Source organism: Barbus barbus (genome assembly GCF_936440315.1).
Source record: "Barbus barbus genome assembly, chromosome: 44".
Lineage (NCBI taxonomy): Eukaryota > Metazoa > Chordata > Actinopteri > Cypriniformes > Cyprinidae > Barbus > Barbus barbus.
This window is the reverse complement of record NC_136722.1, coordinates 19,790,503-19,807,058: the sequence shown is the minus strand read 5'-3', so window position 1 is coordinate 19,807,058 and position 16,556 is coordinate 19,790,503. Positions and strand designations below refer to the sequence as shown.

The window sequence follows — 16,556 nt, the reverse complement described above, 5'->3', positions numbered from 1 at the left end:
GATTACGAGTCCGACTCTCTAACCATTAGGCCACGACTTCCCCCTCTGACTAATAAAGTCAGAATTGTTAGAAAAAAGTCAGAATTGCAATATATAAACTCTCAATTGCTGACTTTATTTCTCGCAATTGCGAGATTACTGTATATCCTGTGATTCTGACTTCATAACTCACGATTGTGAGTTTATATCACGCAATTGTGAGAAAAAAGTCTGAATTGCGAGTTTGTATTATGCAATTCTGAGGCAGAATTGTGAGATGTAAACTCACAATTGTGAGAAAAAAAGTCTGAATTGTGAGATATAAACTCATCATTACCTATCTTCCAAACAGATTTTTTATTATATACAAAAATAAAACAAAAAACAAAAAAAACATACTGGGCTCTTGTGATCCACTCACGCTATCTATTTATTTATTACTACTATTTATTTTACATTTATTTATTTGTGTATGTCATTAATACTTACAGTCAGCAAGGATGCATTAAATTGATCAGATGTGACAGTAAAAAGGTTTTTCAAATGCTGTTCTTTTAAGAGCTCTATTCTTAAAAGTATCTTAAAAAATATTAAGCAGCAAAACTATTTTAACATGTATAATAAAAATTATTATATTAGTATCAGCATATTGAAATGATTTTTGAAGGATATTGTGACTGAAGACTGGAGTCATGATGCTGAAAATTCAGCTTTGTCATCCCAGGAATAAATTATATTTTAAAATATATTAAAATAGAAAATAGTTATTTTAAATGTTAATAATATTTTCCAATATTACTGTATATCAAATAAATGCAGCCTTGGTGAGCATAAGAAATTTCTTTTAAAAATATGAAAAAGGGAGCCTAGACTTTTGAATGGTAGTGTACATAATATTCACATGGCTCTTAAAATCTAAATGTTCCAACCAAATCCCTTCTGGTTATTAATTGAATAATTTCATACAGACATGCTTAGAGTCCAGATGCATAACTGCTTATCGTCTTGCATTCTCTATGCTTTTGTTCACATTGCACACAAAATAGATGTTTGTTTTTCAAATCTGACTCTCCACACTGTCATATCTTGCAAATGATGAAATCTGATCCATTTGTTCAGTGCAGTCAATATCTACATCAGCTGCAATATGATGTAAATGTCAACACAGTGCTATCAGACGATAACAGGATGACTCTGATAGATTTGATAATAGCATTTCGTCAGTCTTACATAAACAACAATGACCCCCTCGCACCATCATGTGGTCTAGGGCTTTGTAGTCTCAGACTTGTTGGAGCGTCTTTGATGTTTTGAATCAAACGGCTTTAAGACGGTGTTTGTCTTTGCTTTATCTGTGCATTTGTGTGTGTTTTGCATTTATAACATGGATGTTCTTGCTTTCTCTCTTTCTTCCAGTGGTGCCACGGATTCTACCTCACACACAATCAGGGTCAGAACGGCTTCGAGTTCTTCTTTAAAACCAAGGAGCTGAAGAAGAAATGGCTGGAGCAGTTTGGCATGGCATTGTGAGTGTTTTGTTGTCCCTGAAGGTCTTTACTGTACTGTCCTGTTTTTCAGGTTTGTTATCTGTCTTGACAACAGACACAAACGCGTGATTTAGCTATGACAGTATGTCCTGGCCCTGATTCAAGCCTAAAACACGATTAGTGTTTTATTTTTACTACAGAACAAACACAGTAATGAGGACAGACTTGCTGAGCCAAGCATTTTTGCAATGGTGTACCTTATAAAGCATAATGTGACCCAAAGGGTTTTCATTCCATCAGAGTGGTTGGTTCAGTTTTGCAGATAGACTAGTATATACCAAGTCTTTTTCTTTTAGTTAGTTTGGTTGTTTTAAAGAGGATATATTCTGTGCTTTTCCAGCAGATATTTTATCCCTGAAGTCCACTTATTATGTTTCTTTCACCAAAGCCGGTTGTAATTTAGTGTTATATGACCATTTTCACCCTCTCTCTGATGTTTACAGGAATAGCTCACCAAATTCAGTTATTTACCGACCCGCATGTCTTGCATCACTTCCTTCCTTCCGTGGAACACAAATAAAGAATGACTGTGTTTCATCTTGCAGCTAAAATGAATAGGGACAGAGAATATTGCACTGGAAAAGAATAATAACAAAAGTGGCCCATATGACCCATGCACTATATTTCAAGTCTTATAAAACTATATGATTGCTTTGTGTGACAAACAGATGCCAATTTCAATCAAAAAAAAAGTTATTCATTGATAATCTTTGCCTTAAGAACTCAAGAATCACTGGGACTGGAACATTGAGTCATTAAGTTTTACTTTCTGAACGAATCATTCAGTTTGTAACCTGTGTCAGCTGAGTCATTTAAAAAAGAATGGACTCAAAATAAAGGTTTGGTTACAATCTGGACATAGATCAGGAGAATCAGTGGATGCCAATTGAAAATAGTTCCAGATTTGAGCTTGTTCCTCACTTAAAACTAGCATAAGACTTTAGACGACTTGGAATATAGCATATGGACCACTTTTCTGTTAATTTTATGGTGCTTTCATTCTTTTTTAAGCTTTATTTATTGCAATAGTGTTAAAAAGAGTGGCTAAATTTGTTTGGGTTTGGAACAACAGTTTTAAACATGCTGTTTTTGTTGAAGCACTGTACTTTTAAGATTTCTACGTTAACTGAAAATAAAGAATCTGTTTTGATATTTAATCTTGGGTAGTTTCTGATATTGCAGATTAGAATATATTATTTCTACACGGTACATCAAAAAAGTGTAAAAAATCCTGTTTTCTATGATATTTCTCTTTTAATTTATACACGTCCAGAGGCTTTTTATCTTCCTTCACTTTAATTTTATTCCATTTACTATTCTTAGGAGAGTCGGATTCAAGTAAATCTTTGTATTATGAAATACTAAGGCAATAAGTGATCCCACAGCATACCTATGAGAGAAAGAGAGTGAGAAAATATATTTATAATTCCTGGCTGATGACAGCAACAATCAGTAAAATGTAGATGAAAAACGCAATAAACCATCAGACAAGCAAAATACAAAATTTCAGATGTCATGCATATCCAAAAAGGGCACATCCACACACACAAAAAAACAAATGCTCAGAATAAAACGGGAGAAAAAAAGTGTAATGCACCAAAGACAGGAGACAGGGCTCTGATTAATTAGGTAACACGTTTTTAGCAGATTTATCTGAAGGGCTCATTAATTCTAGAGAACAGTGGCGAGTCAGTGCTCTCTTTCTCTCTGTCATGTGTCATCAGATCAGTCTGCAGCTGAAAGCTGATTGGATATCAGTGCTGTTGCACACTCTGAGTGTTAATGACATGACTTCAGCACACACACACAGATCTGTTATCTGTCATTTGTTAAAGCCTTTATTATGAGGGCACTCGCCACTCAAGGGTTATTCGAGATGGATCAAGAGAAAGACACAGAAAGGGGGTGGAGGGTCTTGGACTATAAAAAAATAATAGTGCTATAGACGACATCATGACTCCTGCTCATGCTGTAATTAGTAATGCACATTAAAGCAGCATCACTATTGGTTTCTATTTTGAATTATTTTAAAATGTAATTCATTTCTGATGTTTTTCAGCAGCCGTTACTCCAGTCTTCAGTGTCACATGATCCTTGAGTCTATTGTCTTCAGTAACAATTTATAAATCATTTTATTGCAAGATCAAGAACTACATTACTACATAATATAATAAAACAAATCATTATTTAGAATATACAATTTAAATGTTTACAGTATGTGCTGTACATTCAGGAATTCATAAGTAACATCCCTGGTTTGTGGTATTGTGTTTTACTTGGTCGTCTGACATTTTTTCCAGAAAATGCAAATGTCTAGTTACCCTTATGTGTCACAGCTGATTGGATGGTGGGATCAGACGACAGATGGAAACGAGCAGTTCTGTGTTTGTGAGTTGCAGTTATGCAAAAAGGTCTTCAGGCTTGTTTTTAACACCCACTTCCTCTCTCTCTCTTTCTCTCTCAACAGATCGAACATCTGTCCAGAGAGCGGGAAAAGTAATTTCCATGAATTCCACATGCACACCTTTGAGACAACCACATCCTGCAGCTCGTGTAAAATGCTGCTGAGGTGAGCTCACCGTAGAGGCTTTATGCAGTGACACAGTCTACCCACAATGCACCTTAATGAGATCGATATTGCACCTATAGAGAGTTAGAAAGGGAAAGAAAGTGACAGTGGTAAATCAAGTGTATGTATCATCATCACTTCAGTGATTTCAGAATTGATGAATTGGCAGATGATGGATGCATCTATCTATCTATCTATCTATCTATCTATCTATCTATCTATCTATCTATCTATCTATCTATCTATCTATCTATCTATCTATCTATCTATCTATCTATCTATCTATCTATCTATCTATCTATCTATCTATCTATCTCGCTTCCTTTCTCTCTGCCTGTCTCTCTATTTATCTATCTAGCTATCATTCGTTTTATCATTCATTCCATCATTTGATCGTTTTATCATTCGTTCTATCATTGGCTACGTTTACATGCACAATTCTTGGTTAAATCGGACTGAATTCATTCCGATTGATGAATCTGAATGTAGTGTTTACATGAATGTTAAATAAAGCGATCGGGTTGATGTGTGCGTTTATATGTCACAGGCTTCAAATCGGATTATTTTTTTTTTTTTACATGTGCACACTCCACAAATATAGAGTTTCTCACTGTTTGCACATAATAACCACTCTCCTACAGTGTTTCTTTATTTGTTTTTGACTGCAGAAGTAATACTTTTCCATTTTTGGATAAATATACATATAAATCACTGTGCCGTGCTGCTCATATTTATCATGCAGTAAAAATGCCCCTCCCCGCGCCCTCCCCGGTTGCCTGTGGCTGAGAATCCAAAACAAGGACTGATGGAAGTTGTCCTGCTCCACTTTACAGTTGCCGAGTGAAAGGAGAGTTTTATAATGACTGGACACAGATTTCTATAACACTTTATTCAAAAGGATGAACCGCTCATTCCGTGCGTCATACGTCATTACGCTATTTCTGCATCATTGCACATGCTAAGTCCTTTCAGTTTCGGTTTTCAATCCGATCGAGTGTTTACATGCACGCTCAATCGGATTAGAAAAGGAATAAACCACCTCCTTCATTCGGATCAAAATTTCATTCTGATCGAGCTCAATCGGATCGATTAAGGCTTTTCATTCCAATTGACCATATGCACAATTACTTCCTGTTTTAGATAAGCCAGCTCAGGCATTTCCGGTCAACTGTACTGTGCTGTAAGGGGAGCGCCCTTTGCTCGGTTTCGCTACATAATCCATTCACAATTTGGAGAAAAGTTTTGTTTGTCTAAGAGGACCAAACTTCCACGTATACCGTTTCAGGAATGACAAAAACGAATGTTAAATTTACACGAGGGAATCCAGTAAATCATGCCGCGGGTCATTGCTATGATTGACAGTGGCAACGGGATGAATCATCTGACGAGCCGATGTCAAAATAGAGCTGTGCATTAAGTTATTCAGACTAACAAAACTACAGCAGCAGCAAGTCTGTGTTGGATAAAACTTAAACGATGTAGTTATTAAAATGAAATCTAAACATTTCAAAATATTGAATGTATTATTTATTTGTTATACCGATTTATTTAATTTGTATTTGACTACAGGTATAATTCAGCATTCGGCTGTTGTCTGGCCTTATTTTTTTATTTCTTTATAAGTGACTTCATGACTTCCTGCTCTTGCTTATACTGCATTTGTTATAATATTTATTTTATAAAACTTGAAATCTCAAAATTCATCTTGTGAAAACCAATTTGAAATCGGACATTGCGTTACCATAGAAATAGTGCTTCAAAATGTTTTAGCGGTCTCCTCCCCCTTAGCGGGAGTGTCGTATTACAAAATGCATTACGGTCTTTTAGAATCAAAACTTTTTATAATCTTGACAAAATGCATAGTGTTGGAAAGGTCTGAGTCTCAAAATTCCATATTTGGTGGTTATTTCGTTATAGATTAAATATTGAGAGAGAAATTGATAGATTTGTGATGTGAAAGAAATGCTTTAAAAAAAATTCAATGGAGTTTGAATGGCACCCGGTGGCTGTTTTTGGTATAACGCCTAAACAAAATTGCATATGAACCTACATTTTTGTTTTTATATCAATCAATTTATATCTATCTATCTATTGTTTGTTCGCTCGCTCAATCGTTCGCCTGCCTGCCTGCCTGTATATCTATTGTGCTGTCATACTTTCTATTGTTCCATCGTTCTATTTTTTGTTCATGTTCTCAGAGGAGTCTTCTATCAAGGCTACCGCTGCTCCAAATGTGGTGCTGGCGCCCATAAGGAGTGTCTTGGTAGGGTGGACGTCTGTGTAAGCAGTGCCGGTGAGCCCCGCATTCAACACAACAAAATCTTGCAATTTCTGTGCATACACATTAAGAAGCGTTTATTTGCAGAGCTGTGCTGGAGCCTCTGGCTCATGTTTCAGCACTATGTGGTGTCTTACCCCGCTGCACACTAATGATTGACCTACACTGTAGTATAACAGACAGGGCAATAAAAGCTGTCAACATGCAGAGATTCCTAATAACAACCTAGGCCACATAGATAAGCGTGATGTGTGATGACAAACAGACAAACAGGCTTGGTTGGCTTCCTGAACCCATGATGTATGCATGTGTGTGCGTGCCTGACAACAGTGCCAGCTCTTATTGTTCTAGGCATTAGTCAGGGCTGCCGTAGAATTTCCTCGTTCCCGTTTTTATGCACAGCTGAGCTCTCTCTAAACTCCCATCAGTTCTGCACATCCCATGTCCCATTAGCTAATTTGATTGTGCTTTCAGCTAGCAATAAGAGTGTAGCTTTTTTTAATACATTCATACAGTTCATTATGTATGTAAAAATTCATAATTTCTATAGGTTTCACCTCCCAAAAATATGCAAAATATATAAATAAAAAGATTTCTGGGATATGGAAAGTCAAATATATTTTGTAGATTCTCAAAATTCTCAAGATTCAATCTCTCAAAATTCTGGTATCACCATGCAAGCAAGTATGATATAATGTATTTATTCAATTTATTAATGTTTTAATGTATTTTAGACTTCCAAGTTGAAAAATATAAATGCATATTTTAAAACTAAATTAAAAATAAAAATAAAAAAACTGAAAAGCCCTGCCAATTTTGAATATTTCTTCATTAAAAAAAAAAATATTATATATATATATTTTTTCACTCTTACGGTTGTTTTCAACTGCTCATGCACCAAATCTTTACTTGTCACCCAATTTCTGAAAGCTGACACTCAAACACCAGAACCACACACTAAATCTGCAAAACCATACACTAATTCTCTGCCTTTGACTCAGTTTTCAATTTCAATGCAAAACACAACACTTGATTCTCTATGTAAGATACAAAATTCTAACAGGAATTAATATTATGGCAAAGGTGTTTGCAAATGTTGGCTTTTGAGATGTGTTTGTGATATTTTGAATGCAGTGATTCATTTTGCAAGAGATGTGAGGCATTTTGCATTTTGTGTGTGCCAAGGTTATTTTCATAAACGAAAACTAAGAAGAAAACGATGAAATTGATGAAAAAACAATTATTTCAATGTAAACTGAAATAAAATAAAAATGTCAAAATATTTGAAAAACTAAAACGAAAATAACAGTTATTGAAAAACTAACTGAAATAAAATAATAATTAACAAAAATAATCGTTTTCGTAATCATTACGTTCTCACTCTTCCAGGCTTTCGAACAAATATGCATAGGCTAAATCAAATCCTACACACGCTTATAATTCTTCATAAATAAAGAAAATAACTTATTCAAATATGAGCCTTTATTGTTAAATGCGATTGCCATTATTATTGAATTTTATTAGTCCCAGATTCCCCTTATGATTAATGCGTGGCTGTTCACAGAAAAGTGAACAAGACACGACAGTTACAATATAATGTTTATGGTTAAATAAGAAAAAAGACATATAACCAAAATAGGCTATATTTATTTTCATATTAAATATCTCAACATTTTTGTGTCGCTAAACGTTTGCCTCACTAAAGTTAAATTATGCCTACATCTTTCGCTCTGGAAGTGATCTGTTTATTCTGCTAAACTTTCATTAAAACTGAAACTAAACTATATAAAAACTAAATAAAAATGTGTTCACAAAATAAAAACTAAACTAAAACTAACAAATTTATTAATGAAACTAATAAAAACTAAACTGAATTTTATAGCAAATTTGAAAACGATATTAAAATAAATAAATTCAAAAATTAAAAACTATAATAACCTGTGTGTAATTCTTGGATTTGTGTGTTAAAAGAGGCAGTTTTGAAAATGTGTGAAAGCAGTTGAAAAAAAAAAAAACGGTAATGAGATTTTTTTGGGGGGGGGGTGTTGAACAATAATAAATCTGTAGAATTCTTGTGAACACAATACAAAAATACAACTTAAATACAAATGAGGATGTTTTCACTGGAAATTTCCAGAAACTGAAAATGAAGAAAGTGTGAAAAGCTCCATGCAGAGGGTGTGTGTTTGTCAAGCCTGGCTTCGTTGTTGTTTTGTACACAAAGTTCCACTCCTGTGCCTATGCCTGTGTGTGTGTGTGTGTGTGTGTCACTAGCCCTAGAGGTGTACACTAGTGCAACAGGACAAAGTTCGCATGTATGCTCCAAGTACAAGCCCGGCCTCTCACTCGGGAGCCAATGAGACTGGCTCCTGGTACATAACTCCAGCTAGCCCGGCCCCTCATGTCAATTTAGCTCACGCAGCTGTCAGGTATCTGCAGCATAACAAAACAAATGGTAAAAGTTCACAGCATAACGTGTTCCACACACTCTAATGACAGCGTCTGTACAGTGTGTTTGTCTGACAGTGTAGATTGACTCTAACCATGCCTGTTTTCAACATGCTTGCAGATTCCAGTTCTTTCGGATCTCAGGTGAGGTTTCTGTTCCTTTTCCAGTGAATCTGTGAATCTAGTTGTGCCCTTCAGGGTCTCATTTACTCCTATTGATTACCATTTAAAATAGAAAATTCTCTTTCACAATACATTTTAAAGTTGCTGTGGCATCATTCATGGAATTGTTACTGAAGAAATATTACTTTATTAAAGTTTGATTGCCTGGTTATGGGGAAACATGAGATTGTTTCTAGCCCAGAGTTCATTGCAGTTTAGAGTGATATATACGTTATGGATTGTGCATTTATTTAATTGCGCACCAGTTTTATTAATTGCACGGTCATCATTTTGCAATAACAAACCCATTGTAATTTATATAGCATGTAATAAGGATATTGACATGCAATTAGCCTGGAGTGCAGGTCAACACTGATGGTAAATTGCATGGAGGAAATTCTCCATCTTTGTGCATATGCTACAGGATGAACGTGTTTTTGTGCAGTGGTGTGACAAACAGTGTTTACTAATTGCATGTTTGTGCAAAGTTTTACTTAATCATCAAATTATTAATGCATTACAATTTCTGTGTTTGGCAACGGTATGAATCATGCGATTTATTTACTTTGATTACAGATTGGAAAAACACCCGGTTGTGGAGGAGACACAGGTAAATCACGAACACACAATTAGTCACATTTTGCATTCTTAAAGGGACAGCTCACCCAAACATGACAATTCTGTCATTATTTATTCACCCTCATATTGTTACAAACCAGCTTGCTGTTACTTTTGTCAGTGGATCACAAAAGGATTATTTTGAAATGGGTAAGCTCGTCATTGCTATGGCTGTGGAGTTTCATGCTTTCAAAACATAGTCGTGTACATTGCATACTTCTCCAATCTGAGCTAGATTGCGAATTTTAAGTCTGTAGTGTTGTCATTTGCTGTGAAGGCAAGCTCATACACGTAACAAGGACTTGATGTCAAATGAAAATCAGATATGAGCGGGAAAATATTTAACCCCTTTAGCTCTATTGTTTAGCTTTGCCTGCAAAGATAGTCGCTTAGTAGACAATCCAGTCTATAATTCCCACAACCCCTCGGTGCAAATGACTTAACCCACTTCTTCCAGTGTATGTTCTCACGGTCTAATCGTATTATGTGGGTGTCTTAAGCTGTGGAAAGACCCTCAGTTTAAACTATTAGCACAGGCAGTTTTTAAAAAGTTCACGTCTCATGTTTAGGCCTTAATTCTCATGTCCAGTATTTTCAAAAAATATTTTCCTTTATGCTTATGATTTATTTATTTATTTATTTGGTTCGGTTGGTTGGTTGTTCACCCTTTCCTGAACAAACAAGCACTACTAACGTTTTTTTTTAAATAATGTCAATTTTATTATATACACTGTCGTTCAAAAATTTGGGATCAGTAAGTTTTTTAAAGAATTTTCATCAAGGCTGCGTTTATTTGATCAATAATATAGAAAAATACTATTACAATGTAAAATAACGTTTTTCTATTTTAATATTCATTAAAATCTAAGCTTAATTTTCAGCATCATTACTCCACTATTCAGTGTCACATGATTATTCAGAAATTATTCTAATATGCTGATTTGTTATATATTAATGTGAATGAATTATTTATTATTTTTTAAATTTTCTTTCTTTCTTTTGGTAATTAACATGTATCTACGTATATACATGAGATATTAATTTGTCTTGCAGATAATAAATGCCCTATTATTCCTTTTAAAAAGTAAACCCTGCTGAGAATTATTGTATTATCTCCATCACTTATAGTGTTCAGCACTAGTCGTTCCACCCATCAGCCTGTTGTAAAGAGGGCCACATTATCTGGAATTATGTTTTCACAGCGCCATTGATGGGTTGATCAATACCCATGAGGTCTACCTGGGATACAGGTTCAGTGACAGCATGTCTGCGTGCCGATGGAGCGTCACGCTCACGCCTCCCTCGCCCTTGTTATTAATAGCGTCATGAATATTTGAAATAAATGTGTGAATCAAGCTAAATTGCAAGTTGTTGTTTCTTACCGCCTCCCATCACGATACGCCCACTGGAGCCACGAGAGGCCTCCTGATCCCACACAATATTGGGGTCGGTAGATTCATTAAAGTTATGGTGAGAGAAGGCCTCTGTGTAGTGTTTGCTGTCATGGGAATCTCTCCTTTTGAATTAAAGTAGTTCCATCCTGCCTGTACAGCGCCGCTAGATTTGTCTTCATCAAAAAACAGCCTTACTGCAAAACAATGCTTGTTCATTCAGCTGACTTTTTTTTTATTTCATGTGCAATCGCTTTATATCTTTATGCATGAATGATACCTGAAATAGTGTTGTTTTTTTGAGGAGAGGTGTGTTATAGTGAGCCCTTTTGTACTGTAAACTTCAAAACCTGCTCTTTTGTTTACTTTTAGCACATTTAGGAGACCTTTTCATGAGGTGTTTTGATGCAAAACTGCATTTTAGTGTTTATTGGTGCTGACACTTTGCCTTTGTGCACAAAGGTTCTTAGCATAGCATGCCAGCAAGACGCTTCCCTACAGAGAAGCACACGCTCACACTGTTTATAAAGCGTCTTCAAAGACAGCCAGCTGTGCTCGAAGGCCCAGGGCCTGGGTGATCTGCTGGGCTGGAAGGCTTCAGCCACAGCTGGTTGCGTTAAGAGAGTCTCCACTCGCCTCTCATCATCAGAACGGCAGAATATATAGAGGTGCAGCAACCAGCTGAGACCATCACTATTGACCCTTCAGCAAAGCAGCCCTGCGCACACAAACACACTCATTCATAGCTCACTAGAGCGTCTGAACGACTGTCCGCTCCGCACAGTTCTGCCTGCAGCATGAGACCTGTGCATCCAATTACTTGAATGAATAAAAAAGGGTCTTGAAACTAATTAGGGTAATAGCCAGACTGAACAGCTGATGTTTGTGGTCAGCTGGTCTTTTTAAACACTCTGGGGGAAATTTGCTAAGAATGAATTGTGTCCGCTGAGGCACGGTTTATTTTAGATTTTGGTTTAGTATTTGATTCGTTAAAACGATCAAGGAATGGCATACCAAGGCCAGCTATGGTTTTGTGCAGGATGCAACAGCCTGCCTTTTAATATTACAGACTTTTTGTTAATTTTTTGAATGTGCTTTTATGTATATATTTTCAGTTTTTCAATTTTTATTTTATTAAAAGTTTTGTTTCATTTTAGTAATTTTAGTGCTTATTTATTTTAAACTTATTTTATATGCTAGATATAGTATAAGCTTAATTTATATACTAGTTTTTTTGTTTGTTTGTTTGTTTTTCATTAAAATGATCAAGCAATGGTGCAAACAAGGCCAGCAATGATTTAAATGCTAGGTTGTGGAGGTTGCAGCAGACTGTCTGCATGAATGCACTGCATGCATGACTGCACGAACTTTCGAGACAAAACACGAGCTCGCTGACATTTTTATGATGGATTGATGGAATTCTGCTGTCACCTGTGGTGATTTACGATCACAGCGTCACGTACATAAACCTGTTCTTTATGTGGCAGAGTGTCAAAACATGCAGTAATGACACTCTGTCAAAGTTTAGCATGCTTGTTGGTGAACACACACACATACATTATTTTAACATTTTTTCTTTTTTTGTTTGTTTTAGGTCTCCCTAAAATGACGGTCATCCGTAATTATTATGGGGTTCCAAGCCCCCTCTGTGGCCCACCGCTCAACATCCAGGTTGGAGATGTCATCGAGTTGATAGAGGCAAACATCCGTAGCTGCTGGTGGAAGGTGAGACAGTTTTACATCTTAAACTTGCTCCTCATAAACATTTCATACAGCCCTGCAGGAATAATGCTAGCACGCGTTCAGCTGCTAATTGATTGCCTCTCGTGTTTGTGGCAAAGGCCGAGCGGCTGTGTTGTTATGCTTTGCTAAGCGTGACTCGCTGTGAAATGCTAACTAATCCAACCCTTTGTCAACACAAGAAAGCTGTAAGTTAGGTTTCATAGCCATACAAAACAACACGGACCAGCACAACGCCCAGAGAGCAGCCACGCGCTTGATGACGGATTTTATTTGTCACGTTGTCATTTGATAGGAGGTGTTGGTGCACATGCAGTTCTCTGGCATGAGCCACACAAAAGAAAATCACAGAAATGGGTTCAGATGAATGATTAACTCTTTCTTGGAGTATAATGCTAATCACTTTCCTGTAAACCTCAGCAGTGTCTATTTGTCCTATTATGCTCCTAAACTTTTAGCAGATATATGCATTTAGTTTACAGTTTACAGTCTTTCTCTGCCTGGAAGACTAATCAAAATAGTCTTTTTTTTTTGGTTCAATCAGTTGCTGTCTAGAATGAGAAAGTGGAAGTAGCTAGCATGCATCATATAGTTATTTGTGGCTGTGCCATAACTAAATCAAAGAATAAACCAGTAGTTATTAACATTTTGAATGAGCTTTTATTTTTATATTTTGAGTTTTAATTTTAGTAATTGTTTTAGTAATTTTGTTATATTCCTTGTCATTTTTATTTTATTTGTTTTATATTTCTAGCTTTAAATTATATTTATTTCAGTGATACTTTAGTTTTAATTCTTTTAATTAATTTTTTTTTAATCTAACATACGTTTTGATTTCAGATTTATTTCAATTAATAAAAATGATTTTTAATAGTTAAGCAATTAACACAGAACTAAAGCATATGAGTTAATAATGAAAAAAGACACATTTTTATTTTGATATAAATGGTCAAAACTGTCTGAATTTGAAGGCTTGTGATAAAAAGACTAGTCACACACTGTGCTCAGATTTGCAAAAACAAACTAAATTAATTGAGCATGTCCAATCAAATTCTACAAATAATTTCATTTTTGTCTTATTTGTATGAGTCAGCATTTAATACTCTTAAGGAGGCACACCTGAGACAAAGTTGAAACAATTGAGTTAATAATGTTTCTTGAACTATGAAAAGTGCAACTTTTGAGCAATCAAATGTTCTTCTGGGATGGGACACAAAAGCCAAAGCAGTCCATCTTGATGCCCGCTCTTCTTGCTCTGGTTATTTACGCGTCAAGGCAATGAGGAAACCAGCCAATGATTGTCCAGAGAGCCAGAGAACTGGCAGAGCCTGGCACACACTCGAATGTCCCTACATCCCTCTCCATCCTACGAGTCCAGCTGTCCAGGAAGCTTCTCCACAGCCCTGTTTTAACATGTTAATCTCGTTCTGCCTCATTCTAAGACCGCCGTCCGCTGCAGGCTCCGAACGCCCAGCTGTCCCATGCACCCGGAAGTTGATTTATTCAAATTGAACTCGTGCAAAATTACACCGCCCGTGTCACCTGAGACCTCATAATATCCAGCGGCAGCTCCGGACGGAGCAAAAGACGACCAGAGCCCTCGTAGCCCTGGTAACCCGGAGACAATTATTGCCGCTCTGGTGCCTAGACAAACGCAATCACTCACTGTAATTTCATTTGGGCCTTTGGTTGCTATCTGTTTGATCTAACAGGGTTATGAGTTTAATCATTATTAGGCTCTTATCTGAGCAACAACCAATAGTGGGGCGGCATCGTGAGTGCTGATAAAATATCAATGCACTAAATGCATTGGGGTGGTGGGTGGTAGGGTGTGCTTAAGGATCAACTTACAAATCAAATTTGTTTAAGGAAAAGGTAGATGAGACAGAAATGCACTTTCTACATCTCACTGGAAGACCGTCTGAGAAGGAGGAGGAAGAGAAAGATCTGAGCATTACTGGCACTTTGGGCTGGAGAACCATCAATTGTTGTTAAATCAGTGACAGCTGTATCGGAAGATCATTTTATTTCTAGAAGCAGCTGTATATAAATTATTTGTCAATTAGATAAACATGCAGATTGCATTGAGTGTATTTTCTCGCTTCTGATTTTCAACATACTATCAGTTTATTAAATTGAATTTTGATATTACAGACCTTGTTGCATGCTATTTGCATTTGCATGTTAACATCTACCGTCTAAATGTATTACCTTAAATTTCAATTATTTAAAGGAATAATTCACACAAAAATGAAAATTTGCTGAAATTTTACTCGCCCTCAGGCAATTTAAGCTGTAGATGAATTTGTTTCTTCATCAGAACAGATTTGGAGAAATTTAGCATTACATCACTTGCTCATCAGTGGATCCTCTGCAGTGAATGGGTGCCGTCGAATGAGAGTCCAAACAGCTGATAAAAACAACACAATAATTTGCAAGCAAGACGTTAATTTATGGACTGGAGTCATGTGAATTACTTGTGGATTATTGTGGTGTTTTTATCAGCTGTTTGGACTCTCTTTCATGACGGCACCCATTCACTGCAGAGGATATTTTAAAAACAGACTGTTGGATGCATTATATTGTTTCCTCATTCTCCTTGTGTTCCTCTTGTATTCTCCCAAGACTTTTTCAGCTCTGATGAACTCTCGGCTGTAAATTTGTTGCGTGTCGTGTTAAGTACTAATTGTTACTGAATTATTGAGGAGGAGTTGCCCAGCTGAACGTAATGTAATTATCTGCCATGGTTTCAGGGTAAAGTCCTGGCAACTAAGGAGGTTGGCTTCTTTCCAAGCGACGCAGTGAAGCCTTGCCCATGTGTGAGTACAAATACCAGATTACATTATAATGCTAAAATCATTCTCTATTCTCTGCCAGACAAAACAAATATGATCAAGGCAAGGTAGACTTGTCCTTGTGTGCTTGTTGTTTTTAAATGGTTTAGGTATGAAAGCACCACTTCAGGGCTGTCTTTGAATGACAGATGCATTGTGGGTGATTGTGTGTTTGTTTACTGCAACACTGGTTTATCTTGTGAATAGTGTGTTATCACATTCTGTTCACATGCCCTGCTATTGCACGATGATTTACAATCATAATTATGTACAAGTCATTTTAAGAAAAAAATATGCTAGGTTATCTTTATGAGTGCATTTAGAAAACCAATTGTGGTTGTAAAAAGATACGGTAAGTGGGGCAGATTTTAGCGCTAATATGAGCTGTATTGTCCCAGACTTGAGCTGTGAGTTAAAAATACTGTATGGAAATCAGGTTGAGTTGAATTTCAAGAACAAAAGCGTGTGCTCTACTTTCTTTCTTTAATCCCGTTTCTCACCTCTTTTTTTATCCATTTTTATTTTTTAGGTACCCAAACCTGTTGACTACTCTTCTCAGCCTTGGTATGATCTTCATTCTCACTACCAGAATGATATATATTTTTATTTTTGTTATTACCATCTACCAATTTTTTTTTTCTATATTGCTCTAATACAGTAAATATAAATGTAAATACATGTTTCATTTTGGGTGCAACCACTGGTCAGCACTATAATTGCCCTGTTAGCTATTAAGCTCATATATTGCCCATCAAGTCTTCTCCCCTGACCTCTCATCTCTGACCTTTCGTTCAGGTTCGCAGGCCCAATGGAGAGGCTGCAGGCAGAGGCAGCGCTCCTCAACAGGAGGAGCAGCACATACCTGGTCCGTCACAGAAGCCGAGAGTTTAACGAATATGCCATCAGCATCAAGTGAGTTAAAACAGCACACTTGGTTATTTTACCGTGTAATTTAGAAAGAACAAATAGTATAAAAAGTATAGGGGTAGT

General features: G+C 36.3%; 1 protein-coding gene across 1 annotated transcript in view; it reads left to right on the top strand.

The window, feature by feature from the left end:
* Positions 1-16,556, top strand: part of LOC306863633 (guanine nucleotide exchange factor VAV3-like) — a 76,684-nt gene that overhangs the window by 48,416 nt on the left and 11,712 nt on the right. The window contains exons 15-23 of the mRNA XM_079407122.1: positions 1,396-1,505; positions 3,994-4,095; positions 6,294-6,388; positions 8,943-8,965; positions 9,560-9,593; positions 12,587-12,717; positions 15,486-15,551; positions 16,096-16,130; positions 16,362-16,478. Coding sequence (XP_079263248.1) covers positions 1,396-1,505; positions 3,994-4,095; positions 6,294-6,388; positions 8,943-8,965; positions 9,560-9,593; positions 12,587-12,717; positions 15,486-15,551; positions 16,096-16,130; positions 16,362-16,478 — 713 coding nt within the window. The remainder of the gene's footprint in view (positions 1-1,395; positions 1,506-3,993; positions 4,096-6,293; positions 6,389-8,942; positions 8,966-9,559; positions 9,594-12,586; positions 12,718-15,485; positions 15,552-16,095; positions 16,131-16,361; positions 16,479-16,556) is intronic.